The sequence below is a fragment of the Poecilia latipinna genome, unplaced genomic scaffold (assembly GCF_001443285.1).
Source record: "Poecilia latipinna isolate Pla-1442-1.1 unplaced genomic scaffold, P_latipinna-1.0 Scaffold549, whole genome shotgun sequence".
In the NCBI taxonomy this organism is placed as follows: Eukaryota; Metazoa; Chordata; class Actinopteri; order Cyprinodontiformes; family Poeciliidae; genus Poecilia; species Poecilia latipinna.
Genome location: NW_015113165.1, coordinates 76,367 through 103,550, shown reverse-complemented (window position 1 = coordinate 103,550; position 27,184 = coordinate 76,367). Strand labels below are relative to the sequence as shown.

Below are 27,184 nucleotides of genomic sequence, written 5' to 3'. Positions count from 1 at the left end.
TATATGAAAGAAAAGCTGAAAATGTCTGAAAAGATTGAATTTAACGTCTTTCACAAGGTTCTGTTCTCTGACCAATATTTCATATTTAATTTTTCAGATGGACTCAGATCTAAACGTATCAGAATGACGTCAGTTTTACACAGACCTAAAGCGTCATCTTTACTGTGTCATGCATGTCCCCCAAAACGTAGTTTTTACACCTATTTTGTTAGGTGTTTCTGCAATAATGACTAATATCTCAGACATATTAAATTAACATCACTAAATAAGATGGACTCACCTAACAACCCATATGTGTATATATGTAATACATTTGGTTTTCAAAGTGGGAAAAATGAATCTTTGTATTTGCATGTCTAAATCAAAGAGCTTTAGGAAGCATCAGAGATGTCTGCACATAAAAACATTGCAATAGAAGAGCAAACTACAACTGGTAATTGCCCAAGGTGATAAATTACCACATCATAAAATCGCAGCAGGGAAGAAAAAAAAATATACAAAATTGTAATGGTTAGCATGATATAAGTGACAATCATTCCATAGTTTTTATCTGCTTCTTTGTTTTATTAAACACGTCTAAATCCCTCTCTAACTTTCTCCTCACACGTTCACAGCAGCTTGAGGATCTCCTTTACATGCGGAGGGTTAATGTAAGTTAATACACCTCCATCCGGCTAAGTCTTCTTTGGTCCTCTTTCTGCTCGGCTGCACTGGTAACTTAACTCCTTCCTGTCTCCATCCCTTTGGGGTGTGTGTGCACTGACTTAAGAAGCTTTGGTGAACTATTTTAGAGAAGCAGAAGTCAATCAGTTTCACTGATCCATGAACAAGTCATTATGGATTTATAATTATAGATTAAATTATAGATTATAGATTTTAAAAAAGGAATAAGGACATTTTATCCATTCGTAAAAAAGATGATGAAACCCAACAAAATCTATTTCTTACAAATGTATTTGATTAAGTAAACAAGATTCAAACTAAAAAAGAAATATGAAAATTAACAGCTTCTTAAAGGAACAAATGTTTAGAGTTCTCCTAATTAAGCTGGCAAAAAGTTCAACTTTTATTAAGACTTTGTTAGCAGTAGGTGACTTTTATAAAAATGTCTTTTACATATTTGTTTAAACTGGCACTACTGTCCTCAAATGTGACAAATAATCTGCAAAATAAAATAAAAAAAATCACCTTGTGGTCCTACCGCCATCTGGAGAAACACACCACTCCTGGCCAGAAACAACCAATCAGAGCCAGGAGAAGGGCCTTAGTGCAGCTGGTCACTCTCATGTCCTTGCTTTACTGAGGTTAATTTTCTCAAAACTCAACTGCTCAAACTAACATAATCCACTTAACCTTCCCAGACATGTCACAACACAAACTCTTTATTTTACATGTCCTCTTTGTAGCACTTTTTAGCCTTTGTTCATAATAAACTCTCTTGATGTTCAGTCTTGAAAGTCACTAATAAATAAAATGTATTTTGTCTGATATTTAAATTTATCTGATGATCAGTTAAATTCGGTTTATAGGGCCAATTCACAACAAACGTCATCTTGAGGTACTCTGCAGAAAACGTGATTTAAATTCAATCGTATACCGATTGTTATTTGTAGTGGTTTAAATCTTACCCAGCATATTTTCTAGACTCGTTGACTTGCAGCATTCACTCGTCCTAGGCAATGTAGCGACAGTCGCTTGTGTTGGGTTGTTGACTTTACAGCAATCCCTCATACTGAGCATGCATGTTATGACAATGGAGAGGAAAAACTTCCACGTAATAGGAAGAAACCTCCAGCAGAACCAGAAGAAGGATGTGAGAAAACGTCAGTTTTTTCCTCCAGTAACCTAAGCCTATAGTAGCATAACTACACAGATGGCTCAGGATAATCTAAGCCAGACTATGATCAGAAATGCCAAAAAACATCTTCATGGGGCTGTCCTGACAGCATCTAAACAAGCAGTTTTTTGATCATAACTTCTTTGCAAGATTACAGAAACTTTCATGAAGTTTTGAGGCACCTCATGTGCCAGTGGCATTGGATAAGGTTGTTGTGTTCCACCTAGGATATTCTCAGTCCGCTAGTAGGAAACAGCTGAATGTGCATAAATTGTGCATCTATGGGCCTCTTGGTCACTACCAGGCTTTAAGCCAGACTGTTGCCAGAGTATTGTCAGTGAGTGTACAGGTGAACGATACCTGGACCCTGTGAAGGCAAGGAGGAAACCAAAAGAACTTGAGTCTTTATCACAACCTTTCTGCATTTTCAATTTTTCTTTGGACAGTTCACATTAGCTGCTTGGAGATGCAAAGTGTTTGAAAAATCATGCTTCAAACAAACATAATCCACTGCCTTCAGATACCGCTAACCCTCTCCATTTCCCCCAATTTCATTTCCCGTCTCCCTGCTCACTTTTAGCCGGTCACAGATCTCCCCAAGGACACGGGGTCTCCGGCAACCGAGGCATGACCACTTTTCAAACATTCTTTGTCACTGGTAAGTCAAGAGTTTCAGCTCGACAGCCACCTGAAAATCACTTTTCGACAAAAACCTGAGGCGATCTGGTTACGCCGCAAGAATGAGTCATTGTCCAGGCCTCACAATCGCAGCTACCCAGATGTCGCTGCCAGCAACCTTGAGAGTTCTTGTGCAGGAAGAAAAGAAGTCCGCCACAGTGATTAGGCGAGCACTGCAACCGCATTGATTTAAAAGGATAAGTGGGTTCGTTCGACAAACAGCTCAGGTTTTAGCACCACCTCAGTGATTACCAGAGCTCTTTAGGCTAAAGCTTTCCTCTGGATTCCAACCAACCACTGGTGAATTGAGATAATGAGCTACCTGTGCTATGGTGCCAGTTTGCAATCACTTTGTTGAGAATATTAGCTTGCAAGATTAGGATTAAGAATTTTGGGGCTATCTGCATGTCCAAACCTTCAGCTGAAGAAAAAAGAAAAGAAAAAAAAGCCATTGGGCTCTCTGTCTCAGACTCCTCTTTGCTTGGCTTTGTCCCACCTTAAGAGCCCGGGCTGAAGGAATGCCTCATGTATCGGGTGACCCATTGCCCCGACGGCCTCTGCTCCTTGCCCAGATCACGGGGAGGGAGTGCACCGGGCGGGCGCTGTATACCGTGTCACAAATGCACCTTTCTACACAACAGGGACACAGAGAATGGACCACAGCACAGTGGTTCTTTTTGGGTCTCGGCCCACCATAGTGGGATTGCGGACCTCCCTCTTTTTTGCTTTACACACAAAAAACATTCCCAACCCCCATTGATGAGATGTTCTTTCACCCAAGCCTGGCAGAGGTAACAGAAGTACCTGGAGCCCCTGGTGTGGCAGACGAATCATCGTTAGAGAGGATAAATGACTTTACTACTCATACACATTTGGGTGAGTGAAACTACTTCTGTTGAGATTAGGTGCGGAAATTTGACAGAATACTAAAGAAAGTAAATCTCTTTTTTTTAAACGAACAGGACATAAGATTGAGTTTACCTGCTCGCATTAACACTTTAATCTGAAAATAGCTAAGTAGTTAATAAAGACAATTAGCAAGCTTTTGCTAATTATGTGCAAGCCTTGACCAGTTGTCCTGCACCTGTCCTGCAGTCGTCTTGAAGGGATTTCAAAGTTGGCTGTGGTTTTGCTTCTCTTTTGTTCAGTTCTTCCTCCCAAGCATAAAATGTTGGGTTTCTAAATACATCTGAGCAATGCACCAGGTTTGATCCAATTTCAGAAATCAACTTGGAGCTAAGAAACAGTAACATTGGTTATTTTGGATATTTCCCATTAACCCAACTAACTAAAAGCAAAGAAAGTGTGATAATCCCTTGAGCTTCAAAGCCTTTTACATACTGTACGGTTTAGCGAATGTGACCCAAATCGTGTACAATCAACTGACTTGATTCATTGGAGACATTTATTTATATATATATATTTGTAAACTTGTAATAAGCAGTTTACAAAAATGTATGAATCCTTCAACTAATACTTTGTCGAAGCACCTTTTGAATCAGTAATGCAGACATTATTTCCATCCTTTATCAGAGTCACAATTTGCGTAGTGTTTGCAAAAGCTCAAAGGATTTGATTATACAAAGGTATCAGTCAGGAGGAGAGTAACAGCAAGTCCATAGTCAGCGCCAAGGCACAGTAAGCAAAATTGAAGAAATTATGAGACAAAATAGATATAACAAAAATTAAATTGTTACAGTACTGATAAAAATAAAAGACCCAACCTGGTCATGAAGGTTGCAAAGAGGTCAGGAGAAACATTTTTGAAAGAAGCTGCAGGAATTCCCAACATAAACTGGTTATGCTCCTACCAGTTGAAATACTTTCTTGTTTTCTTCATATGTCTCAAATGTAGAAGTATGGGAAAGACAGAGGCCCAGAGAACCAGCCTAGAACCAGCTTTAAATGAAGCATGTTTGGCACATCAGAGGCACAGAGCCTGAAAAAATACTCTACCCACATTGAAAGATACTAGTAGGAGCTTTATGCTCTGGGGTTACTCAGACTTTGAATCCACTAGCAATTTTTCTACAGATTTGATAAGACTTGTGAAGACTAAAACTGCTGTCTTACTCGTCTTTTCCATTTTTAAAATTTGCAATAAGCAGTTGTGTTCTGAGTCACATTGTATTCATAATCCAAAAGAAAATGAGGTCATAGGTTACTCATTAATTTTCATGAACAATTACCAACTTAAAAACTTAAAATATTTTAGTGTTTATTTTCTTATGGTTCCCAATATCAGTCACACTGGTTGTTTAGAAAGCGCTTATCTCTAATGTGAGCTTTTCCTCACCAAATAAATACGTAGAAAGTAAATCTGAAAAAAGTTTGAGATGAACCTAATGCAATAAAAGCTAAATGTATTTCATCTCTGCCCTTGCTGAGGGATGCTGTGTATGTGCTACAACAGATCTGAGGTCTGACTTGAGATCTTTGTGTTGTTGTTTTCTGATACATTGTCAGATCCCAATCAACAATGAGGATTATCTCCTGTCAGTGGACTCTTGTGGCTGTAGCTGTGGTTTCAGTCACCGTGGTGTTCTGCACTAAGACCAAACCTACAGCGAAACCAAAGTACCTGTACACAAAGAAGCCCGTTCCACAAGTCACGCCGCACAACCCTGTCACAACCAGTGTCCCCCAAACTCTCAAGATAGTGGTGACGCCAAACCCCGTGCAGCCTCAGCCACAGCCGCCGCCTCCGGCGCAGCCCACCGCAGTGAGGACCACCTACGTGAACCACAACCTTCCACAGCACTACAGTGAAAACACTGAGCCCACAGGTGTTGGTCCTGACAACTACACCCTGGACTACAATGAGTGCTACTTCAACTTCTGTGAATGCTGTCCCCCTGAGAGGGGCCCCAGGGGGTCGAAGGGAGAAAGAGGCTCAGCAGGTATCAAACTAAATGATGTTGTAAATGGTATTATATTACATGAAAAGCACTTGTCTGTGTGTGCGTGTGTGTGTGTGTGCGTGCGTGTGTGTGTGTGTGTGTGTGTGTGTGTGTGTGTGCGTGTGCGTATGTGTAGCTTCAGGTAATTATTTTTTCTTTTCCAGGACTACCTGGTGATATAGGGCCTGCGGGACCACAGGGTATACCTGGACCACCTGGCATGAGTGGTCCAATGGGTTTTAAAGGAGATAAAGGTACATACAATCAAATAAAGTAAAATTTATTGTGACAATATGCTTCATGATAGAAATAATAAAATATGTTTTATTAACAAAAATAAAGCCTTTTTATTTGTAAGACTATTCTATGTCACAAAAGGTCACTTCACAGATTAAGCACGACCCAAAACAAAAAATAACATTTAAGACTGAAAAAAATGCAAAGAATATCAAAAGAGGGAAAGGAGTTAAAATCAGGCAAGTTACAGTGCTTCCAAGAAAAATTGTGGATGACTGTGATTTTCTTTAACCAATAAAATGTTCCAACCTGAATACTTTCCAGTCTTCCTGAACAAATACTTTGTAGAACCACTTTTCCCTGCAGTTGCAGCTGCAGTATGTCACCACCAGATTTACATACAGAAAGATTGAAAGTTTTGAAAATTCTTTCTTGCAAAATATCTCAAGCTCAGTCTGATTGGATGAAGAGCAAACAGTTATGGAACAAGAAACATGGTAAGAGTTGAGTTTAGAGAAGCTAAAGCTGGGTGTCTTTTGCATAGACATGAAAGTTGACACCGAACTTACAGAAGATAAGGTAAAAAGGAAGGAGCCACATGACGAGCAAAAGGGGGCCAAGGATAGAACCTTGAGGAACAACAGTGGGAATTGACATTACTTTATTTTAAGGTTTTGATCTGGATTTACAAGTTTTGGGTAAAGAGAGTTTACAAAAACTTTGGTATTGGTGACACCTGAAGCTAAGTGTCTAATGCCGTTTGTGTAGCATTCAAAAACAATCAACTTTGTACCTTACTTATTTAAATGAAACTTTCAGGGGATAAAGGTGAGAGAGGACACCCTGGAACATCAGGCCCACCAGGCATTCCAGGAAAACCAGCACAAAAAGGTACACAATTATTCAGATGGTTGCTTACATCTCAAATACAGGTGCATTTGATTTATTCTGACACCCTTTTGAAACTTTTCAGGCGAAGCTGGCCTCAAAGGAGAAAAAGGTGGTGTAGGATTTCAAGGTGCCAAAGGTGAACAAGGAGAAAAAGGAGACCATGGCCAGAATGGAACTGCTGGTGAGAAAGGGGAACCAGGACCGGAAGGGCCTGTTGGACCTCCAGGAACAGCTATGGGCCAGGGTCCTAAAGGAGAAAAGGGAGATAAAGGAGACTGTGGCATATTTGGGGAGAGAGGTCCTAAAGGTGACCGAGGGGAAACCGGTGCCCCGGGCATTCAGGGTGCGATGGGAATTCCAGGATTACATGGAAAACATGGGACCCCTGGGCCCGTCGGCATTAGAGGGGATCCAGGACACCCTGGACCTCCAGGAGAGCCAGGAGTGTCAGGGCCTCAAGGGCCGCAAGGGATACGAGGGATGCCTGGGCCAAAAGGGGACAGAGGGTACCCTGGCGTCAGAGGCGAGCGGGGCTTTCGTGGATTAAAAGGAGCGAAAGGTTCAGGAATGCTTCAGAAACGTTCTGCCTTCAGTGTCGGAATCTCTCCAAAGAAATCCTTTCCTCCCTCTGGCTTCCCGATCCGCTTTGACAAGATATTCTACAATGAAGAAAACCACTTCAACATGAGCTCCAACAGCTTCACGTGCGTCCACCCCGGGGTTTACGTCTTCTCCTTCCACATCACTGTGCGTAACCAGCCTCTGCGAGCCACGCTGGTGGTGAACGGGTTACGGAAAGTCAGGACTCGGGACTCCCTATATGGCCAAGACATCGACCAGGCATCCACTCTGGTGGTGTTAAGACTGGCAGCCGGAGATCAGGTCTGGATGGAGACTTTCAGAGACTGGAATGGGGTTTACGCCAGCAGCGAGGACGACAGCATTTTCTCCGGGTTTCTGCTGTACTCAGACAAAGCCTGAAGGTCTTTTTGTTTGCGACACCGGCGACTTCTCTCTTCTGCTGAACTGTTACAACCTCACCACATGGGTGAAAACACCAAATACTGAGGGTGCTACTCTGTAACTGTGAATTATTTGTCTGTAAGTTTGTTATCATCAAACGTCTGGTTCAAATTCTCTTATTTAGAAATTTCTAAATAAACCAACCACTCATGACCTCAAGAGACAAACGTGCAGCCCTCAGCAAAACGGACAGCTGCAATGACAGAAAATCAAGATTTAAGTCATAATATGGGAAAGGAAGTGCAAAATGAGTATATGAAACAGAAAGTAAACATGACAGAAAAGAAAAAGCTAGTAGATATATAAGATAAAACCAATGTTTATATAAATAAAGAGTTAATGTGAAAGAACTGCTTGTCAATAATGTATGTAGTTCATGCAGCCATATAATCTCACAAAAACATCCCTTTTAAGTGAATTTTGGCAACATGGTCAATGGTCTAAAAATTTCTCTCTTCCTGTAAAAGGAACTCTGTTTTTTCCCCCAGGTAAATGCTAACACATGATGAGCTTTACACTTCAAACACAAACATCTCCTGTCATCTTCTTCCTTATGTGTCTTTTGCACTTTCTTTATGTTTACCGGACATGTCCAGTGCCAGGAGAAATTATTATCATCCCTTCAAATTTTCCACATCTTGTTGGATTAGAGATTTATTCAAAAACCTATTTGAGTACAGTTCTATCTAAAAAAAAAGAAAAAAAAGAAAAAGAAAATAAAATCAACACAAAACAATCCATAATTGTCATATTTAAAAGATCCTTTCAACATTTTTTGTAAATGTATAAAACAAATATACTAGATTAATAATTGTTAATAATAATAATTGTTAATAATAATTGTTAATACTACTACTACTACTACTACTACTACTACTACTACTACTACTACTACTAATAATAATAATAATAATAATAATAATAATAATCCTTTCATGCATGAATTATGATCCTTTGTCAGGATTTTTTTCCCCAATTTTTAAAAAAAATTCTTAAGGCATTAAAAAAAGGTAGAAAAAAATGATTTTATTATTTTTAGGTGATCAATTGTAATCTTCTCCAAATACAAAGTTGTTATTTGAAAAATACATCAATAGTATTGTTCTTTAGAGGTTATCTGATGTCACAATATTTTTTTTACCTGCAAGAGTCGTCTACAGTAGAAGGAGGGACTGGGTTGGTCGGCGTGCTTTTTTGTCTGTCGAATAATTTCTTGCATTTGCAGCTGATGGCCAGTAGCTGATAGTGTATTTTATGATGCTTCAGTGGTCTATGTGCATTTATAACATAAAAATCCACAAGAATCACAAGAAAATGGCTTTTAGATAGCTGTCCACTGTAGTAACCACTGTGCATGAAAGGAATAATAATAATAATAATAATAATAATAATAATAATAATAATAATAATAATAATAATAATAATAATAATAATTGCTAAGATTGTTTGGTCTTTCCAGAGATATGTAATTTAATTTTATTCAGGGGTCCCACTGTCTGATGTTGCTGCAGGAACAGATATTTCCTGAGGGTTTCTCACCAGACTGCTTCTGGTAATTGTGGTCTTTACAGATGAATTGCTAAATTAGTTCAGGGGCATCTTAGACTCAGGTTTTCGGAAAATGTTTTTATATTTGCCCACTGTTGTTAAAGGGTTAGGGTTTTTTTTTTTTTTCTCCAGGTATGATGCTTGACGGTTAGACCAAATGTTCTGTTTTAGGTTCATCAGACTAGACGATTCATTTTCTTGGTCTGTAAATCTCCGAGGTGTGTTTCGACAAAATATCCGTCCGGTCACTGCCATAAAGGATTGGTAGTTTGAGAATTAGCAGTGGTTGATTTTCTAGATGTTTCCATCTCCACAAATGAAAACTGGACCTCTGCCTAAAAAACTACAAGATTCATGATTAATCTTTTGACTGATGCCCTTCTTCCCTCAGGATTCAGTTAGCGTTTGCAGCCAGATCCAGGAAGACTTTTGGACCCAAACTTCTTCCATATTCAAATAATTTTGGTTAAAACGCTTTTTGGGACGTCCAAAATCTGTGTTTTGACATGATTTAGTCTCCGAGATCCACAGACAATGTATTTGACAATTGCTTTAATATGAAAGCACATATAGACAAGTGTGGATGATTTCAGTTGACTTTACCATCAATGGACTCAATCAAGTTGAAGAAGCATCTCAAGGATGCAACCCTTATGTTACATAATTTTCTTAATATCCAAGAATATTTGAAAACATGTTTCCACTGCTATTTTGTGCTATTTTTTATGTAGAAAACTTCACTTTATAATCAGTTCCAGGATATGTCTGTAACATAAACTGTGGAAAACACAAAGGGGTGTAAATAATTTCTGACAACACTGTAACTATCTTGACTGTCAGCGAGTGTTAACTAAGCAAATAATGTCTGTGATCTGCTATTGTTTTCAAACTTTTATCTGATATATTTTTTTTCTAGTGCAGAAGATTCTAGTAATATCTATCGGCAAGTTAATCCCACATGTTTTCCAATATTTAAAATGTTTTGATGTGCTGTAGGATTGTAAAAAAGAAAAAAGTTAATTGAAAATAAAGTCAACCGGTCATGCAGCTTATTGAAAGTTTTATTGGGTTAAAACACAATATTTGTTCTTTCTTACTGTATTGAACATTAGTTTCATGACACTCAGAGAAAACTGATGCGAAGAATTATTAACACATAACTATTACAGCAGAACAGTAGGATGGTGTTAATAATTGTTAGAAAGCCTCAGAGTATTGCTCTGCTAGGTACGATGGTACGGTTTAAAAGGAGTTTCCAGGTACAGCTGGTAAAAAAAAATCACAGGTTTTCATAGTAAATATATTTCTAAAGGAGCTATTGACATGAGATTTTCACCTGGTATTGATAACAACCCACATAATCCATACATAGAAATTAAGTTGTGTGTCATAATGTGAAAAGTACTGAAAAGGAGGTGGAAAAAAGTCACGGAAAGCCAAGAAACCAGCTGAAATCTACCAGTGATTAGAAAACCATCCTGCCCCTTGTTGGGACCAGTCCAAAATGACGGCCTATAGAAAGGTGAGTCATTACCAAGGCATCACACAAGCAACATCTCATGATTGGTTAAAAACAAAGAACTGAGGTTGTTACCAACACCTGGTGAAAATTTCATGTCAGTCACACCTTTACAGGACTTTCTAAAATAGTCCCCAGGACACACCCTGAGGCTCTGGGGTTTGCGTTTGGCCTGGCAGCCGGTCTGAAGTCGGCAGACTGGTTGGGTCTGGAGCCTCAGACGGGCTGGGACTCTCTGTGCGCTGATTGAAAGACGGTGTTGAAGCAAAGTATTTTGGGGATGTAGGCTGAGTCTCAGGAGCCGAGAAGGTGTGTACGGGTGATCTGGATGTCATCTGATTTCTGTGATGAGGACGGGGAGGCATCAATGGTGGCCCTGTAGGGTCAAGTAGAAGGTCACCTTAGAAGTCCAGCCTGACTTCAAACTGCTTTTTTCACCACCAAATGTAATAATCAGCAGAGCAGATTTACTCTTAAGCACCTGTGACCTCTCCGAAGCTCCGGGGCTCGCTCCACCTCACGATATCCAGCTTTGGCACCTTGGCTCTGCAGCTGTACCATCCTGAAGCCTTATTGACGTGCATGTGGTTCAGTGAGGTTGCCGGCCCCAGCAGATTGTTGTTCTTGTAGAAATAGTAATTTACAGGAGGGGCTGGGGCAGGGGCGTTGTACTGGACGTGGCAGATGAGGTTCATTTTATTCCGTCCAAGCTGGGCATTGTCTTTGTCAATCTCCAACACCGGCTTGGCTAGAACCTCTGAGATAGATCAAGTGAAGAAACAAAAGTTACTTACAAGTTAAATCTCTGGGGATTGGTTTCTGGTACTGGTCCGTATCTCGCTAAACATAAAAGTTTAACTCACCTAAGATATTCACCAGAGTGGGAACTGACATCACGGAGTGTGTACGTCGACTCAGGTCCCAGGATACCCTGCATGAGTACCTTCCTTCATCCTCCAGGGTGACATGGGGGAGGTGGAAATTTAAGCTGCTCCCGCTCTGCACCATCACTTGAATCCCGTCTCTGTACAAGATCGTCTGGTGGACGGGAGCGTTCCCTCTGAGACGGCATTTCAAGTCCAGGGCATCTCCAACGAGGACAGAGCGTTTTGCCAATTGTAGGATGGCAAATCCTCCTGAAAAAGACAAAGAAAAAAGTTTTCCCTTAGTCATTTAGTGAGTGATGGGCTTTTATTTGAGGGTATTTGATAGAGGAAGCTTGATTTTGCAGTTCAGTGTAGGAGTGAGCATTTATCGAATCGTTTATCATTTATCACAATAAATGTATTTTAAGTATTTTGATATATTGTTGTTATAATAAATTTCAATTATTGATGCTTATTAAAACCCATGAATGTCTGCATTATGAGGATTGTTGTTTTTACTGTTTTCTCCAGTTTGTTCAATAAATAAATATAAATTATTTTGAAAATATGACTAAATGCAGCTACTGTTTGCCATTTAGTGATACAAATCACATTTTTTTATGTGACTGATGTCCAAAAGAAGCATAAAGAGGGACTTTTCAAATGGGTAATGTTTTTCAAGAAATATAGTTGGGTTTTACATGACCGAGCGGTTACATAAAAAAAAAAAAAAAAGTAAATAGTTCTTATCGTCACTTTTATCGTTGTCACAATACCATGATAAAATTTTAAGTCACCACCAACGCCTGGCTCAGTGCTAAAGAAGAAGTTGACCAGGTCAGGAAGAATTTGCCGTTTGACAGTTTTGGAAATATTGGAAAGAGGAAGAAAAACCAAAAAAACGTTTGTTTCTTGTTGAACACAAGATCTTACCATCAACATGGATCTCATAAGGTAGACTTCTTAGTGTTTTTATGCTTCCCACATCCGTCTCTTTCTTTCCTTGGCAGTAATATTTGCCGCTTTCCTTAACGTTGGCGTTCCACAGCTGGAATATCTCGCCAGTCTGTGGAAGCTGCACAGATCCCCTGAACCACAGGTAATCCCAGGAGGCCTGGTAAGGATCAGGGATGATGCATCTCAGGCTCAGACGTTCCCCACTGAAGATCCTGGAATCTCCCGAAACGATCTCCACAACGGCCCTGTACGAGGTTGAAGTGGGAACTGCAGAGGGAAAACAAACCGTGTGTCAGGGGGAAAAAATACGATTAGCTGCTTACCATAAAGTCATAAACTATCATCTGAAAGATTTATAAATTTTTTTCCCAATGACATAGTTGTATTAAGGACTTACCCTCAGACACTATGAGCTGTGGTAACAATGAAAGAACTGAAACAGAGAGCGATAAAGGTTTAGTGAGAGCAGATAGCATCATGTTATCAAATATGTTAGATCATATTAAGTAATCAAAATTAAAACCTACCGAGGAATGAAGTTACCGCTTCCATTGTGCTCAGTTTGTGTGTTAGAATCAGATAAGACTGAATGCTTTATTCTAATAAAAGGAGAAGTGAAACTGTCTTCACACAGGATGTCCTCCATCCCAAAAAGTGCTGTCTCATCAATTGCTTGTTTTATACTATTTAACATAAAAAAATGCTTCATTTTCATTAAACATATTTGGAAATATTCGACTTTAACGTTTGCTGGATAAGTCACTAAAATTTTAGTCAGTAGCGGTATGCAGAACTCCGAGCTCGGCTGTTGTTTTGTCCCCTCAACAAATTACTTATATTTTACTTTTATTTAAAGTTATTGATGTTTTGACCTGTTATAAACTGTATCACAGGATTTCCTCCATCTCTTCTGAGGTATAACTTAATCATGGAAATTTAGCAAAACAAGTGGAAAGGGGAACTGAAAATCCCACCCAAAACTCCTCTCAGAAGTCATATCTTCAGAAACCAAAACTAATAATTAAAAGAAACAACTAGTTTATCAGAATAGAAGTTGAGTGAAGGAGCATTTATTTTACACTCTTCAATAAACAGGTGGTGGTGAATTATGTAGCTGGGACACTATTCTGTTTGCAGTATCCCTGTTCCACTATTGCACATCTGGTCTGGAATTATATGAGGATGTTTATGTAAATAAAACCCATTAAGACTTTTTTATTTTACACACGTTACTCTAACAGAGTCTGATCTCCACCTAAACCAGGATGCCGCTCATTTTTATTGGCCATGTTAAATAAAAGTCTGACAACTTAAAGAGATGGTTACAAAATAAGTCCAAATGTCAAAGCAAATACTTGATATCAACATTACCCAATTTCATTCCATTCTACTATCCTTTTCATTGATGAAGATGAAAAGGATAAAGATGAAGGCTTGAAGTGGTTGACATGGCAGAGGAATTTTCACTATTTTCTAAATACTTATATGACTCAGAGGGGCCGGAACTTTCAGCCCAAGATGGACATGAAACTATTAACTCTTCTCTAGCAGTTTCTTTGTCAATTTTGCTGACCAAACAATTGTAATTTACGCGAGTATAAGTTAAAAGAAATTAGCACATTTTGTGAAATATCATGTCCCGTCACTTCTGAAATATGTGAGTTTTGTATAGTACGTGTCCTGGATGGATGGTGTAAAATTTGGCACTATGGTACCAGAACAGCTCAAATCTGTGCCACTTTTTTCAGGTATTTTGTTTTTCTTTTTTTTTTTTTTGCTGAACTCTTAACTCAGACTGCAAATGTTTACTATTTCATCAGTTTCTTGTTCAATGTGCAGAAAATTACCGTGGTACATTCTCAGATTCATAAAATCCCAGAATTTGTGTTTTAATGAGGAAGCGTGACTCATGCCAGTGCGGTAATGTTAAGTCATGAAAAACAGCAGCTACACACATACGAGTACAGAGTTTCGATTTTATTAACCACTGTCGTTCCACTCCCGTAGATGTAGGTAGATGAAAACTCTCTCAATAAATTATGTCTTAAATTAAAGGCAGTTTTGAGTTAATCTCTCCAATCTGGAACTATAACAAACCTATAATCAAACAAATGGGTTAAAACACTTGTTCAATAACTTCAGCTTTCAGTGCAAAATTAAAAAGGTTTTCAAGCCATAGCGGTGTAGTACAAGACCAGGCTTTCAAACGGCAGGTGCATACTGCTCTCCGGATGCAAATGTCATTGCAATACAATAAAACAAAAACAAAGCTCAAGTGTAAAATGTGTGCCTATTGCATTTCTCTCATTGCGAGTCTGCCAAAATACAGACTTTCCTATCTTTAAAATCAAACTAAACAACAAAAGAAAAATAACTACAATGAAGCAACTAAAGCTGTAAGGGTGACTGCTTTCTCCTGGATTTGCAGGAAAACAAGATATTTCTTTTGTTTTGGTCTAAAATATTTGACAGAGCAAATGGTGATAAATAAATTGTTTAATCTAAGACATTTTTTTTTTTTAGTGGAGATGTCAGCCTCTTGGAAACCAGATCACTCGTCGTGTTACGCCGCATCCATGCTCATTCGCCACTGTAAATATTACAGGTTTAAACTAATTAAAGAAATGTCGATATATTCTGACACTTTATAGAAAAATAAAATCTGAACATCCAGCTGATGATGACGGGTCATAAAAACCGGACTAGACAGTATTTGGACGTACTGGTGCCGATTATTTTTCTTCTTCGTCTTCAAATTGTCGGGAACAACATGCAGCACACATGCACGCTTATCCACATGCACAGTCATTGTGCACACACACGCGCACGCACGCACGCACAGGCATACACCCACTCTCTCTCTCTGGTTATTTCTGGGAAATACAAGCTAAATTCAGCACGAAACACAGGCATGACTTGAAGAGCAACATTAATAATAGAGGAGTTCGATCATTCAGATTTTTACACGTCTTTCTTTTTGGTTTCTAAACTGGAATTTACTATCCTATTGTTTGGTTAATTTTTTTTTTCTGGATGTTTTGCATCATGGCTGAAGGTTTAGGACTCAAACACGCCATTTATCGCTACTGTACAAATGTAACAGCTATAAAAAGTACTGAGGTACTGCAGGTAGTGGGTGAGGAGAAGTTTTTTGGAAGAGCTTATAGTGGAGTGTTTTCCTCCGTTGCAGTGAAAGGAGCCACACAAGATGGTTGGGGTCTGCCCTGATGCACTCCACTGCTCCGTCTCATGTGGAGCTATGGTTAAATTTACTCACTTATTTGTCTCTTTTGTGATGAGGTAAACGAGAACAATGCAAAAACACTAAGTCTTACCAAATGTTTTTGGTCTAGTTTCTTGTGCAAATATCTTAGTAGAATTGAAATAAGGCAAAACTGACTTACAAGTAACTTTTCAGCAACATACGGGAGTTTATTTTAAGTAAACAATTCCTTAAAATTGAAGAAAAAGCTCCAGTTCCACTGGCAGATTATTTTCGACTTATTTCAAGTATACTAAGATACTTGCACTAGAAACCAAAACAAAAATACTTTGTAAGATTTTGTTGTTTTTTTTTTTTTTGCAGTGAAGATCGTTGCGCCTTTACAGCGAAGCCATCATCTGATCTACCTCCTTTGAGGAGGTAAAGCACTCAGTTCAAATCCAATAGTTGAGTTACTACTCAGCGTGTTTTTATAGCTTCTAAGGGAACAGATGGATGGATGAACACTCCAGATCCAGACGCTACATGTGCTTACGGACTATAAAGAGAACACACGGGAAGATGGAGTAGAACCTCCAGGTGATTTTTCTGCAGAGCAGACGTTTTCCTATTAACCAGCAAACACCTGAGGCTGCAGCGGCGGGGGCAGCAGCTCGTTCTCTACATTTTCAGAGTCGATCGCGGACGACGCTGCGGCCGCCGGCGTCGTCGTCCCGCCGGCCGCGTTTGTTGTGGTGCTTTGGGTGTCGAGCGGAAAGCTCTCCAGCGCGCTCTGCACTTTCTGCTCCACTTCATCTGTCCAGTCTATCAGGTCGCTCTCCAGCTGCCGAGCCTTCTCCACGACCCGCTCCTGCCTCTCGCCGAGTCCGGTCAGCAGGTCCAGGCTGCTGTGGACCTGGGTAAGGGCTGCGCCGTCTGCGGACGAGGCGGAGGCAGCGGTGGGCCGTGGCCAGTTCGGAGACGCCTGGCCCGACATGTAGAGCTCAAACTCCTCAGAGCTCATGTTCAGAGACTGACCATCCAGTTTCTCTATGAAGGCCACTGCACAGCACTGTGGAGAGGAGGCACAGAGAGATGTTAATGACAATTATATCATGGACCCAACAACAACGCTCTTTAGACCTAGATTCGTTTAAAAAATGTTTAATTTATTGGGGATTAACAGCAATGAGATAGAGAATACATGATGTGGGGTAACAGCTCCCCCTGCTGGATGCTTTCATATTCTAAACCTTTAGGGACTGAAATGTTAGGCTCAGGAGGACTGCGATACACTGATAAAAAAATACCACAAATTACTTGATGTCAGCAATCTTGAGTTAAATATAAGCAAAACAAAATGGTTTCTAAGCCAGAGGTATTACAAGTAATTTCAAAAAGTCATTTTTCCAGACTCAAATGTACAGATTTTTCTTAAAGACAAGATTTTGGCCTATTTTTCTAAACGGGGTTAAAAGTCACAAATTAAGCACTAATGTTCACAAATAGAGATCACAAATTTTTCTGCAGTAGTCAGGCTTTAAATAAGCAATCTACAAAAAACAAAAACAAAACAACAACAACCTGAAGCGACCGATGGACAGTTAGCTGGATGGATGGATGAATATAAAAAGCAGACTGATGGATGGATCAACAGGTGAATGGAAACACTTCTATAACACTGTTGTGTCTCAAAAAATGAATTTAAACTCACTCAAACTGGAGCCAAGCTTTAATAGAAGTATATATATTTATCATATCGACAATATTACATTGAATAAAATAGATTTTTTTTTTTTTAGAATAACTATGCGTTTATCCACAGCAGTGGAGTAGATTTTTTGTAATGTTTTTATAAGAACTGCACATAAATGTCAAAATAAAAAGACACAAGACCGTTCATGTGTAATGTCTCTGCACTTCTAATATTAATTCTCTCTTCATGAAAAGATGTCAGCAAAATTTCAACCCCTTTCAAGATTGTGCTCAAAGCCGGACAATGGTTTGCATGTTGCTAAACATGTTCTTCTCATTTCCTCACCAGGTTAGTGAAGTAGTATCCGTCCTCTCCGGTCATGAGTCGGCTGGGGTTGCAGAAGCGGGTGATGTACTGGATGTTGGACTGCAGCCGCGGAGGGTTTGCCTTCAGCACGATGTAGATGAGAGTCGGGAGGAAGTCGTCGGCTGACGCGGCCTCCTTCTTGCTCACTTTGATGGCGTTGAAGATGTGCTTGCTGCACCGGGTGATGCACGCCAGCTTGTCTTTGGGTACCTGCTTCGAGTCCATTTCAATTATATCTGAAATTAGGCAGACATGTTAGAAGAGGAGTGACCTAACTTGAGTAATCAGGCAAAAACAAACCCAGGTTGAGACTCACCTGTAATAGCTTTGACTACGCTGTCTGAGACCTCTGGGATCTCTTCGTCCACCGGCACACACAGCATTTCTATGGTGACCCAGTGCAAATCTCTGGAACCAAACACAAACAGAAAAAAGTCCCATTTTCTTTCTTTTTTTTTTTTTTTTTTCTTTTTTAACTAAAAACGCTGGAGTTTATGTTCTCAAACCTGATTCTCTTCTGAATAGCCAAGTCTTTCTTCTCGTCGTCTGTGGTTTCGGGACAGAAAACCTCCGTGTAAAGTCGGGTCATCATGTACTTCTCCACTTCATCCATCACCCTCTCCACATGCTCTGTCGAACCTGTTGCACCGCAAACCGATAAATACTTTTCACAAGCGCTATTCAATCTGGAAAGACTCAAACGAAGAAAAAGGAACAATTAAAAGATTTAATGAAAGCAATGAATAACAGTTCTTTGGGGCTCGGGCCCCGGCAGCTGATTTGAGCTGAGATTTGATGTGAACTCGATGAACATCCCGATAACCGATTAGGGATGCTCTGCAGGGCCCGACACTGGTGGTGGAGGTCTGGAAAGGGTGCCATCCTGGAGAGCCGAAGGATGAGGGTGGAGAAGGGGCGGTGGTGGGTTGAATGCAGCTGGGAAGCGGCTGAAGGCTTCGGTGTGAATCCTTTTATGCAGAGCTTGATTGATGATTGGACACGCCGGGTGAGGTCCAGAGCTGAGGTCGGAGATGAGCATAACGCCGATGGGCGAACGGAGGGGATGGAGTCTTCCAGGTTGAATTTTCGCTATCGGCTACATTTCTCACTGTATGGTTTTTTACTATCTGTGGTTATTGTAAAAAAAAACAAAAAAAAAACAAACAAAAAAAAAAAACATATATTTGACCGCTGAAGCACCTTTGAACTGGTTCTGAAGCCGGTCCGAGAGGTTCTGGTAGAAGTCTTGCACCCACTCCGACAGCTCGTCGGCTCCCATGTCCTGGAAAGGGACAGAAAAATACAAGAAGTCGGAATGAATCGGATTCAGATTTCACACCGATTGCAAAAGAGGCGTCCCGATACCACTTCTTCACTTCCGATACAATACCGATATCGACCTGATGTGATATGAGCACGAATCATGCTTACTTTCATTGCTGATTTTGTCATGTGGAAAGTTAGAAAAAGGCTTGATCACGTGATATTACTCAAACAGAGAACAATACTCGACAACAATAGGTACAAGAACAACTGACACATTTATTACTAACTACTTGTTCCTCAGGTGGGATGTAAACAGTGCTGGATGGAAATCCTGGGGCAGACCAAATGCTGCAGAATACTGCTTCTATTGGCACGATTACATCTGAGATTTTAGATGCAGACCGATATAATCAGACACTCGTTTTCTTTTTTTTTTTTTGGTTGATATCAGAAAACAGAAAAACAAAAAACGAGTGTTTCCAATAACAATATCTGATCGGAACAACTCTAGATCAATGTCATCTTAATAATTTAGGCAGCAAGTTCAGCAATAAATGCTGTAAACATTTTTAAACTGCTTATTTATCATAAAAACAAAACATACAGAAAACAACCTTTTGTTTTTCTTAAAGGAAATTACATCAAGGTAAAAGTTTCAGGGGAAGACGTTCCAAGATTTTAGGACTATTCTTTGAATTTCAATGAAATATCAAAACTGAAGTGAAAACATCTGAATGTTGCAGTTTACAGCAGTTTGAAAAGCTTTTTATTCTATGTCTTAAAGGTTTTCTAATTAATTTTGGGTTACTTCATGCTCAACTATACAAGAAACAACAACAAAGAAACAGGAAGTTGGTGGCTGTAAAATGACTAAATGTGGAGAAGTTCAAGGGGTTATCCTTTTACTTTACGCTTATCACGTATCATCGAAAAGTTGATTTATTCAAGGATATATGATCCTAAAATGTGTAATCTTTCAATGAATGGTGGCAGACGGTAATGAAAACGATGCAGTGAATTAAAAGCTTCCTCCTCTTTAAGAGCCGTCTGAGTGAGAGCATAAACGTGACCATAAACGTGTAACAGGTTGAAATGGGAGTAATAACCAGGCCATCTGGACGGATCAAAGCTCACCCGCTTGTACACCATGTCCTCAGTGAAAGCCCGACACTGCTTAAAGATTTCCCTGCCAGACTTCACCGACTTCAGAAAATCTATGAACTCTCGCGTTGCGCGGTCACTGTGTGGAATGGGCTGGCGACTGGCTGAGGAGCTGGAGCTCGGAGTCGACTGAGCGTCGGCAGCACCGGTATCTGGAGGAAGACAACAACAGATAATAATTTTATAGGTTTGTATTTACTGTGCTGCAGTCTTTGTAAGTGTCTGTAGGGCTTTCTTTCAATCATAAATATCCAGGGATGCGGGTAAAATGAAGGGAGAACAAATCTACAATTTTGATAACTAGGTTTAACTGGAATCTATATGTGATTGCATTGAAATTATTTTTCTGTACCTCAAGGTGTCATTTGTTGGTGAAATGTCGCTGTATAAATAAACTGAATTAAATAACAGGCTATGAATTTTGACATTTCCCACTTTAAAGGGAAGTGAAATTCAGCAAAATCTGTCAGTTGTTTCTAGGTAAATGCATTCAAGAATTTGAAAAGATTTCTCAAAGACCAGGCCAAACACCCAGTTTCAGGTTAATTTGTGATATAGCATTACACACCACATATTAAGCTCCTGGAAGAGAGTTAAGTAAGTGTGCTTGTAAAACAGGAAAAAAGGCCAGCAAAAGGCATCTTATCAACTGATTGATATATTTAAACATAAGTTATTGCAACAGTTTTGCACAACAAAAGAGAAAAAAAGATAAAGATTTCAAACATTAAGCAAATATTTATGTAATGATTATTTGAGTTTGCACCAATGCGGCTTGTGGGTGGAGCATACGGTTTTGTTACACAGGAGGTGGATCCAGGAAGAACATTTTTAAAAATAAAGTTAGAACCAACCAGTGTGTGTGTGTGTGTGTGTGTTCAAGACAGATTACCCTTCTTGGGTGGTGTTTTTGTTGATGGAGTGAAAAACTTTGTGACTGTGTTGACTTTGCTGGACTTCTCCTTTGTCTTTCTTTCTTCAAACTTGTTGAAGGGAGTGATTGCAGGTTGTGATTGTGCCCTCTGATGCCTGGTTGCATATGCTTCCTCTTCCTCTCTCTGCAGCCTGGGAAGATGACAACAGAACAACTGAAAAGCTTGCGAGATGAACAGTAGCACAAGAGCCAAGTTTTCATAAGGTAAGCGGACAGGCCTTAAACACTTTGGTGGCTTTATTTTTTGCAGAAAAGACACGGTGTGAATGCAAACCTTTCAGCAAGAGCCCAGTCTTCTTGAATTTGCCTTTGCTTTTCTCGCTGATTTTCCTCTCGCCAACACTTTGAGCACAGGCCCTGCCAGGCTGTGTTGCCATAAAACCCACATCCTTTTGTGCAGAGCAGCTCAGATTGGTCCACATGGATGCCACGTCTCTGGCTCATCGTTCCTCAGTGACAGCTGAGGAACCAGAAAGAGAGAAAAACGTAAAATAGCCAAACGCATCCAAAGAGTTCATCTGCAAGTACATTAATTGCTACTTTGCTCATCAAACTATTTGAAGTATTTCGTCGCTTAAGTCAACAGAAGCTTGAATTTGAACAAATTTGATCATTTGAGCTCTTCTGTCATTCATTACGTTTAGTCTAAGCGGACTAACTCAGAGACATTTCAACAGGTCTGATGTCAGAGGCACATCTTGTCTAAAGGAATGTACAGCTATCAGCTAAGTTAGCATTAGCTCGTATACATGAAGACACTTAAACAATGTAAATACTCTTTGTCAGTTGGTGACACACGCTATAAACAATTTCTGACTTATCATCGTAATACTAAAGAATGACGCTTAAGCTGAAAACAACGTCTCGTTCTCAAAAACGCAAAATTTACAAGCTAATTAACTGTTTGCCTATCATTAGCCACTGCTACTTGAGCTAGACTACTGTCACATACATAAATGTTATTTACATATTATTTGTATGAATTGTATGTAAACATACGGTCTTATTCGTCTCAAGGGGTTGGTTATCTGGTAATTTTGTCACCGCAGTTTCCAGCCTGTTGGTGGTGGATAGATTTACATCAGCTAAACAATTAGCTTCGTCTTGGAGCCATCTTCTCTGACAGATTCTTCTTTGTGGGTTTAAAAATTAAAGGGAATCTTTTGTCTCCCCCTACCGTTAGCTTTTGGATCGACAAAAAGCAATTTGAGTAAAAACAATTAAACTTATGAACTTCTATTGCAAACTTTTCTTATTAATAATAACGACAACACAAACAACAATAACACACTCACCTAATTGTATTCAACAAAAATAAACAATTTAGAATAAAAGAACTGAAGTGACATTAAGCTAGATGGTCTTTCATTAGGTCACAGTGCTATTGTTGCATCCTAGAAGTATTTTATTTAAATAAAATAAAGTATGTTTTTTTCTAAATTTATGGATAAAACACTATCTTAATTTATTTAATATATTTTATTTGCCCAGTTGTTTATGGCCAGCCGCAGAAGCATCTGAGCTGCGTGCTACGTCACTGATTGGTTGGGAAGCGACGTGGGTCCGTTGACCAGTTGTAACGTTGTAGCGCGAGGAATAAGAAACGTTGTAACGGTTTCTGTGTGTCTGTGCCTGGCTGCTTCTGAGAAGAACAAATAAAAAAATAAAAATAAAGTAGATACAGCGTGGGGCAAATAAAGTTGCCGAAACTGAAGAAGGACTGCTGTCTGATTCATTAGTGCAACACTATAATTTATTTGGCATAAAGAAAAGAGTGCTTCAAAAACTGCATACAGTACATCGTTTTGGGATACTTAAGAGCGTGCGGCTGAAAATAAATCAGGGTAAATTAAGTTGGGGTCACAACAGTTGATGAATTATTTATGTTATTTCAGGAAATCGTTTTTAGGGAAAAATAAAAATACCAGACTGGTATTGAGTAGTCTTCAATTTAAGGAAATATATTTTTTAAATGTATTTACTTGATTATATTGCTCTATATTCTGTCAGTACACATCATGTTCCAGCTGCCCTATTTCCCAGACAAATGTCCATTGAGTTTCTGGTTTCTGTTTTCAGTTCACTTAGTTTTGAGTTGTCTGTAAAGTGACCTTGTTTTGCATTTAAAGTCACAAACTTGGTCATATATTCCTAAAACTCCCCTCACTAGATCTTGTATGAAAATGTAATTTTTTTGTCTTTTTTTCTGTATGGCCTTTGAAAACTATTTTTTCCATGCCATTTCAGTGCAAAAATGCATCTGGAATCTCCTCTCCACCCAAAAAAAGAGACTTGCAATGTAACCTAAGTTAAGTTATAATTTTGCCCCTGAACATATTGACAGGTTTTACAATTGAAAAAGAAAAAAACAAACAAACAAAAAAAAAACAAGTCATATCATGTTATAGTGGCATGCTTTTACAAAACAGTTCATTTTCTTTATCACATCAATCTACTCTGCAACTCAGCAGAAAAAAGTCAGTTCACATACATGCTATAAATAAAACCATCAAGGCAGAGGAAAATTATTGTGATAACACTGGTTTAAAACAATGCATGATTATTGTTTTTTTTTTCAGTCCGCAAGGCAGCAGCTGCTGCTGGAATGAGTGCACATCATTTTTCCTCCAAAGTCACAGCAGCTGGAAAAAATAAAAATAAAAAAATATATTGTTACTGAGCTTTTTTTTGCGTGAAGATAATTCACTTTAGATTCACTGGGTATTGTACCTGGCTAGGTAGATAATTTGAGGTCAGAGAAGAGTGTAGGATCTCTATTTTGAAAGTGATCTATCATCTTCTGGCTGGCTTTATCTCCTTTCCTACACACTGAATCAATGAGAGCGCGCGCCTTGTCTGCACGGCTCTTGTTTTCCTCCAGTATTGAGTCTTTCTCCCCATCATTGAAGACTTGATCCCCCAGCAGGTCGTCCAGGAGCTGACTTATTAGTTCTTTGGAGGACTTGTCCACAAAGCTGGTCCTAATCCCCTTAAGTTTATCTGCTAAAAGAAAGAAGAAGACACATTTACAAAACTGAGATCAGTCTGTTTACATTGAGATACCAGAAATGGTTGTAACTTTTATTTTTGTCTTGTAGCACAGAAAGCCACACCACTGACAACACTACAACTGTTATGACAAACCTTTTAGTCTTTATAGAGCAACAGACTAACTTTCAATATTTCTGTTATTATTTGCAGAATAATAACAGATTTCATCAGGAAGATTTTGGTTTTATGTGGGGCAGAAGTACAGGGCTGTATTCAGGGCCACATTCATGCAAGAACATGTGATCTTCATGAAAAAACAAACAAATAAATAAATAAATAAATAAACTTTTTAGGAAACATTCAAATCTATAGGCACATTCTCCTTTAACCCTTTCATAAAAGGTTTTGTTGATGAGCAGAACAAGTTAAAAGGATGCTGGCTGAACTTGACATAAATTGTGGATTTGACAATCATCAAAAGTGAAACTAAACACGCTGTGGTGAGAAAAAGGAAGGAAGACAGTGTCCTTTAAAAAAAACAAACATATAGCTGGTGCTCACAATTGCTAAGTCATTACTTAGTGTTATCAAGTTATCACTCAAGTTCAAACTAAATTAGCTTCCGCTAATTTAAGTTGGACTTTCATGTCGATTTTTGCTTCTTACGTAGCCCAGTTATATATGGGCAAAGACGAACTTCACAAGAACCACTATAAGACAGGGCAGAAATCCGACGACTCATCAAGTTTACGCTAACACGAAACTTGAGGATCGTCATAGAAATTGGAGTGAAGCTTTTGCAGTTGTTTGAATTTAAACCACAAAATCTGTCTTCTTACCTGCCATAGCTGCAAAGTACGTGGCAGACTTTGTCCGCGTAAACTCCACCCCATGCTGTTTGAGACCCAACCAGAAGTCCAAGGCTGCAGCTGCTGCATGAAATGAACAACGACTATGCCTGTTGTTTATCAGCAAAACTAATAACATCAAAACTGTACATGGAAGAAACATAATATATATTTATTGTTTCAACAGCACAACATTAATGAAACTTGAGCTTGTGATATTCTCTTCACTCATATTAAAAGCATTGTTTTCTTTTATTTTTGGTCGGATGACACGGATAAAGTCAAATGAAGGTTTTCTAAAAACAATATTGTTCTCTAACGAATATTTAAAAACCAATAAGCATTACGTTTTTTTCCATACTTAAGCGGTAACGCTGTCATTACAGCTGCATTACTGACGTTCAGCCTTATATCCAACAGGAAGTCATCCAGCGCGCGTTACCCGCGGTCAAGCAGGAAGTTTTTGATGTACATATATTGGTAAATTTCAGTGATACAAAAACAGAACAATGGCAGGTGAGAGGAACAACTTTAAGCTCTGCAGATATGAATGGTATTAGATTCGTTTTGGCCACATTGCGCATCGAATAAACCCCACAGCTGGCAGCCTGGTTATATCTGTCTGAATTGTGACAGAAGTCAGTTATTGTCTCAGATCTGTACAGTTTATGATTTTAGACAATTAGCGCGAAAACGTTGAGCTATACCGTTTTATTTATTTATTTTGCTCGTGACACGCGTTATAGTTTCACTTTGACGATTAATCTTTTTTTGTTGTATCCCGCTTTGATTATACTTTTTCGGTACAGAAATAAACAAACTGCATGTATTTAAAGGTTTTAAAATTATTTACCGCTTAAGATGCACCAGGGTGTTTACAATATCGCTAACAAAATCAGTAATTGTGAAGCTAAACAATTAGTGCAGCCACGTTCAATGCTTAATAAAAAATGTTTAGAGTACTGGGCATTCCACAAGGTATTCAGAACTGTTTCACATTTGTTACATTACAAACACAAACTCTAATGTATTCTATTCTTATTTTTATGTACTAAAATAGAACTGTGAAACACAAATAACACTCCTTTATACTTTCAGAGTATAAAACTCCATATTAATCTGCTTCCACGTGACAATATGTAATATGCTCTAGTTTTTGTCCCTCATTAAATTATTGATGCTTGTAGTAGCTTTTGAACTGCATCCCTTGTCCATTTATTTATTTTTGTTAACTTTACTGAATTTATCGTAAAGGTTTGCATTATTTGTGTCTGCATCCTTGGAATTCCAGATAAAGAGCTTGAGAGAATCAGGCCTCTCTTTGTGGCCAAGGTGTCCAAAGAAGTAATAAATCAACTCCTGGATGGCCTTTTGCACGATGGTGTGTTGAATGATGGGGAGAAGGATGCAGTGGTTGAAGAGAACGACAGCAGAGCGGATAAAGCACGCTGTCTCATCGACAAGGTGAAGAGGAAAGGACATGAAGCCAGCAGCAAGATGATTGCTCACCTGAAAAGTACGGATAATACACTATACTGTGAGTTGGGTCTGTCCAACGTCCAGCCTGGTCAGCCAGGTAAGAGGCTTACACACATTTTCAAAAAAAAAAAACAAAAGAATTATGTGTGTATGCTGCTGCAATAAGAGATAGTTAAGATTAGAAAGAGATTTTTCACCTCTTTACCAGAGGTGCCAATGAGTGTTGATAATATAATAAAGCAGTCATAGATGTGCTCTAATAAATGTAATGTAAATGCTTCTTTCAAAGCAACACATTTCTATTTATCATGTAGCTGCAGCAGGCCCGGTGGCTCAGAGTGGATCAGCTTCTTCAGTCTCCAGCGTGGAAAAGTTCTGGAAGTCCAAACAGGACAATCCAGAGGTCAGTTTATTTTGATTAAAAAAACAATGTAAATACAGAAACCCTGAAAGTGAGTTGTGTGAAAAGTTTTTACTATGTATTATCAAATTTAAATATATCTTTACATTTAGTGAAATAAGTATTTATTTTACTTTGGGATTGATTTTGTTATTTGTATTTTTCTCACTGTGCTGTTGATTGAGTGAAACTAATTTTGCATAATGCAAACATAACATGATAATTAACGACCTCACTTTAACTTTACATATTAGGTTCCAGTTCAGCTCTTTTTTTTAAAATCAACATTTACATATTTTTTTGTTTCTTTACGTCTCATTCGTCTCTCAGGTCTATCCTGTGACCCAAACCTCCTGGAGGAACCGCGTAGCTCTGCTGATCACTA

At 38.9% G+C, this 27,184-nt stretch overlaps 4 protein-coding genes and 1 long non-coding RNA gene across 5 annotated transcripts in view; 2 read left to right on the top strand and 3 right to left on the bottom strand.

The window, feature by feature from the left end:
- The first annotated feature begins 3,211 nt into the window (after positions 1 to 3,211).
- On the top strand, positions 3,212 to 7,725 carry otol1b (otolin 1b). Its single transcript, XM_015041420.1, has 5 exons — positions 3,212 to 3,391; positions 4,982 to 5,415; positions 5,580 to 5,669; positions 6,472 to 6,543; positions 6,626 to 7,725. The coding sequence occupies exons 2-5, from the start codon at positions 4,995 to 4,997 to the stop codon at positions 7,522 to 7,524; spliced, it is 1,482 nt and encodes a 493-aa protein (XP_014896906.1). The 5' UTR covers positions 3,212 to 3,391; positions 4,982 to 4,994; the 3' UTR covers positions 7,525 to 7,725.
- A 2,430-nt stretch (positions 7,726 to 10,155) lies between these two features.
- On the bottom strand, positions 10,156 to 13,205 carry LOC106952939 (Fc receptor-like protein 4). The gene is made up of 6 exons (XM_015041400.1): positions 12,984 to 13,205; positions 12,854 to 12,889; positions 12,433 to 12,723; positions 11,497 to 11,769; positions 11,115 to 11,390; positions 10,156 to 11,009 (listed from the first exon to the last, which is right to left on the bottom strand). The coding sequence occupies exons 1-6, from the start codon at positions 13,006 to 13,008 to the stop codon at positions 10,756 to 10,758; spliced, it is 1,155 nt and encodes a 384-aa protein (XP_014896886.1). The 5' UTR covers positions 13,009 to 13,205; the 3' UTR covers positions 10,156 to 10,755.
- A 2,834-nt stretch (positions 13,206 to 16,039) lies between these two features.
- Positions 16,040 to 22,242, bottom strand: rabgef1l (RAB guanine nucleotide exchange factor (GEF) 1, like). The gene is made up of 9 exons (XM_015041395.1): positions 22,081 to 22,242; positions 21,356 to 21,541; positions 21,040 to 21,212; positions 20,121 to 20,299; positions 18,921 to 19,002; positions 18,227 to 18,359; positions 18,037 to 18,128; positions 17,700 to 17,956; positions 16,040 to 16,730 (listed from the first exon to the last, which is right to left on the bottom strand). The coding sequence occupies exons 2-9, from the start codon at positions 21,523 to 21,525 to the stop codon at positions 16,290 to 16,292; spliced, it is 1,527 nt and encodes a 508-aa protein (XP_014896881.1). The 5' UTR covers positions 21,526 to 21,541; positions 22,081 to 22,242; the 3' UTR covers positions 16,040 to 16,289.
- A 576-nt stretch (positions 22,243 to 22,818) lies between these two features.
- On the bottom strand, positions 22,819 to 25,006 carry LOC106952938 (uncharacterized). The gene is made up of 3 exons (XR_001426076.1): positions 24,912 to 25,006; positions 23,812 to 24,084; positions 22,819 to 23,723 (listed from the first exon to the last, which is right to left on the bottom strand). It is a non-coding gene; the product is annotated as an uncharacterized LOC106952938 (long non-coding RNA).
- Positions 25,007 to 25,260: 254 nt separating this feature from the next.
- Positions 25,261 to 27,184, top strand: part of LOC106952936 (caspase-1-like) — a 6,737-nt gene continuing 4,813 nt past the window's right edge. Inside the window, exons 1-3 of the mRNA XM_015041396.1 lie at positions 25,261 to 25,436; positions 26,212 to 26,496; positions 26,714 to 26,802. Coding sequence (XP_014896882.1) covers positions 25,430 to 25,436; positions 26,212 to 26,496; positions 26,714 to 26,802 — 381 coding nt within the window. The 5' untranslated portion in view covers positions 25,261 to 25,429. The remainder of the gene's footprint in view (positions 25,437 to 26,211; positions 26,497 to 26,713; positions 26,803 to 27,184) is intronic.

Excerpts from the sequence above, each read along its gene's own strand:
- otol1b (XM_015041420.1), top strand. The coding sequence starts at position 4,995 with ATGAGGATTATCTCCTGTCAGTGGACTCTTGTGGCTGTAGCTGTGGTT. Across the intron at positions 5,670-6,471 it reads GGGTTTTAAAGGAGATAAAG|GGGATAAAGGTGAGAGAGGA; the intron begins GTACATACAATC and ends TGAAACTTTCAG. Across the intron at positions 6,544-6,625 it reads AGGAAAACCAGCACAAAAAG|GCGAAGCTGGCCTCAAAGGA; the intron begins GTACACAATTAT and ends GAAACTTTTCAG.
- LOC106952939 (XM_015041400.1), bottom strand. The coding sequence starts at position 13,008 with ATGGAAGCGGTAACTTCATTCCTCG. Across the intron at positions 12,724-12,853 it reads ACAGCTCATAGTGTCTGAGG|TTCCCACTTCAACCTCGTAC; the intron begins GTAAGTCCTTAA and ends TTCCCTCTGCAG. Across the intron at positions 11,770-12,432 it reads TTATGAGATCCATGTTGATG|GAGGATTTGCCATCCTACAA; the intron begins GTAAGATCTTGT and ends TGTCTTTTTCAG.
- rabgef1l (XM_015041395.1), bottom strand. The coding sequence starts at position 21,525 with ATGAGCCAGAGACGTGGCATCCATGTGGACCAATCTGAGCTGCTCTGC. Across the intron at positions 17,957-18,036 it reads CGTAGTCAAAGCTATTACAG|ATATAATTGAAATGGACTCG; the intron begins GTGAGTCTCAAC and ends GCCTAATTTCAG. Across the intron at positions 16,731-17,699 it reads GATACTACTTCACTAACCTG|TGCTGTGCAGTGGCCTTCAT; the intron begins GTGAGGAAATGA and ends TCCTCTCCACAG.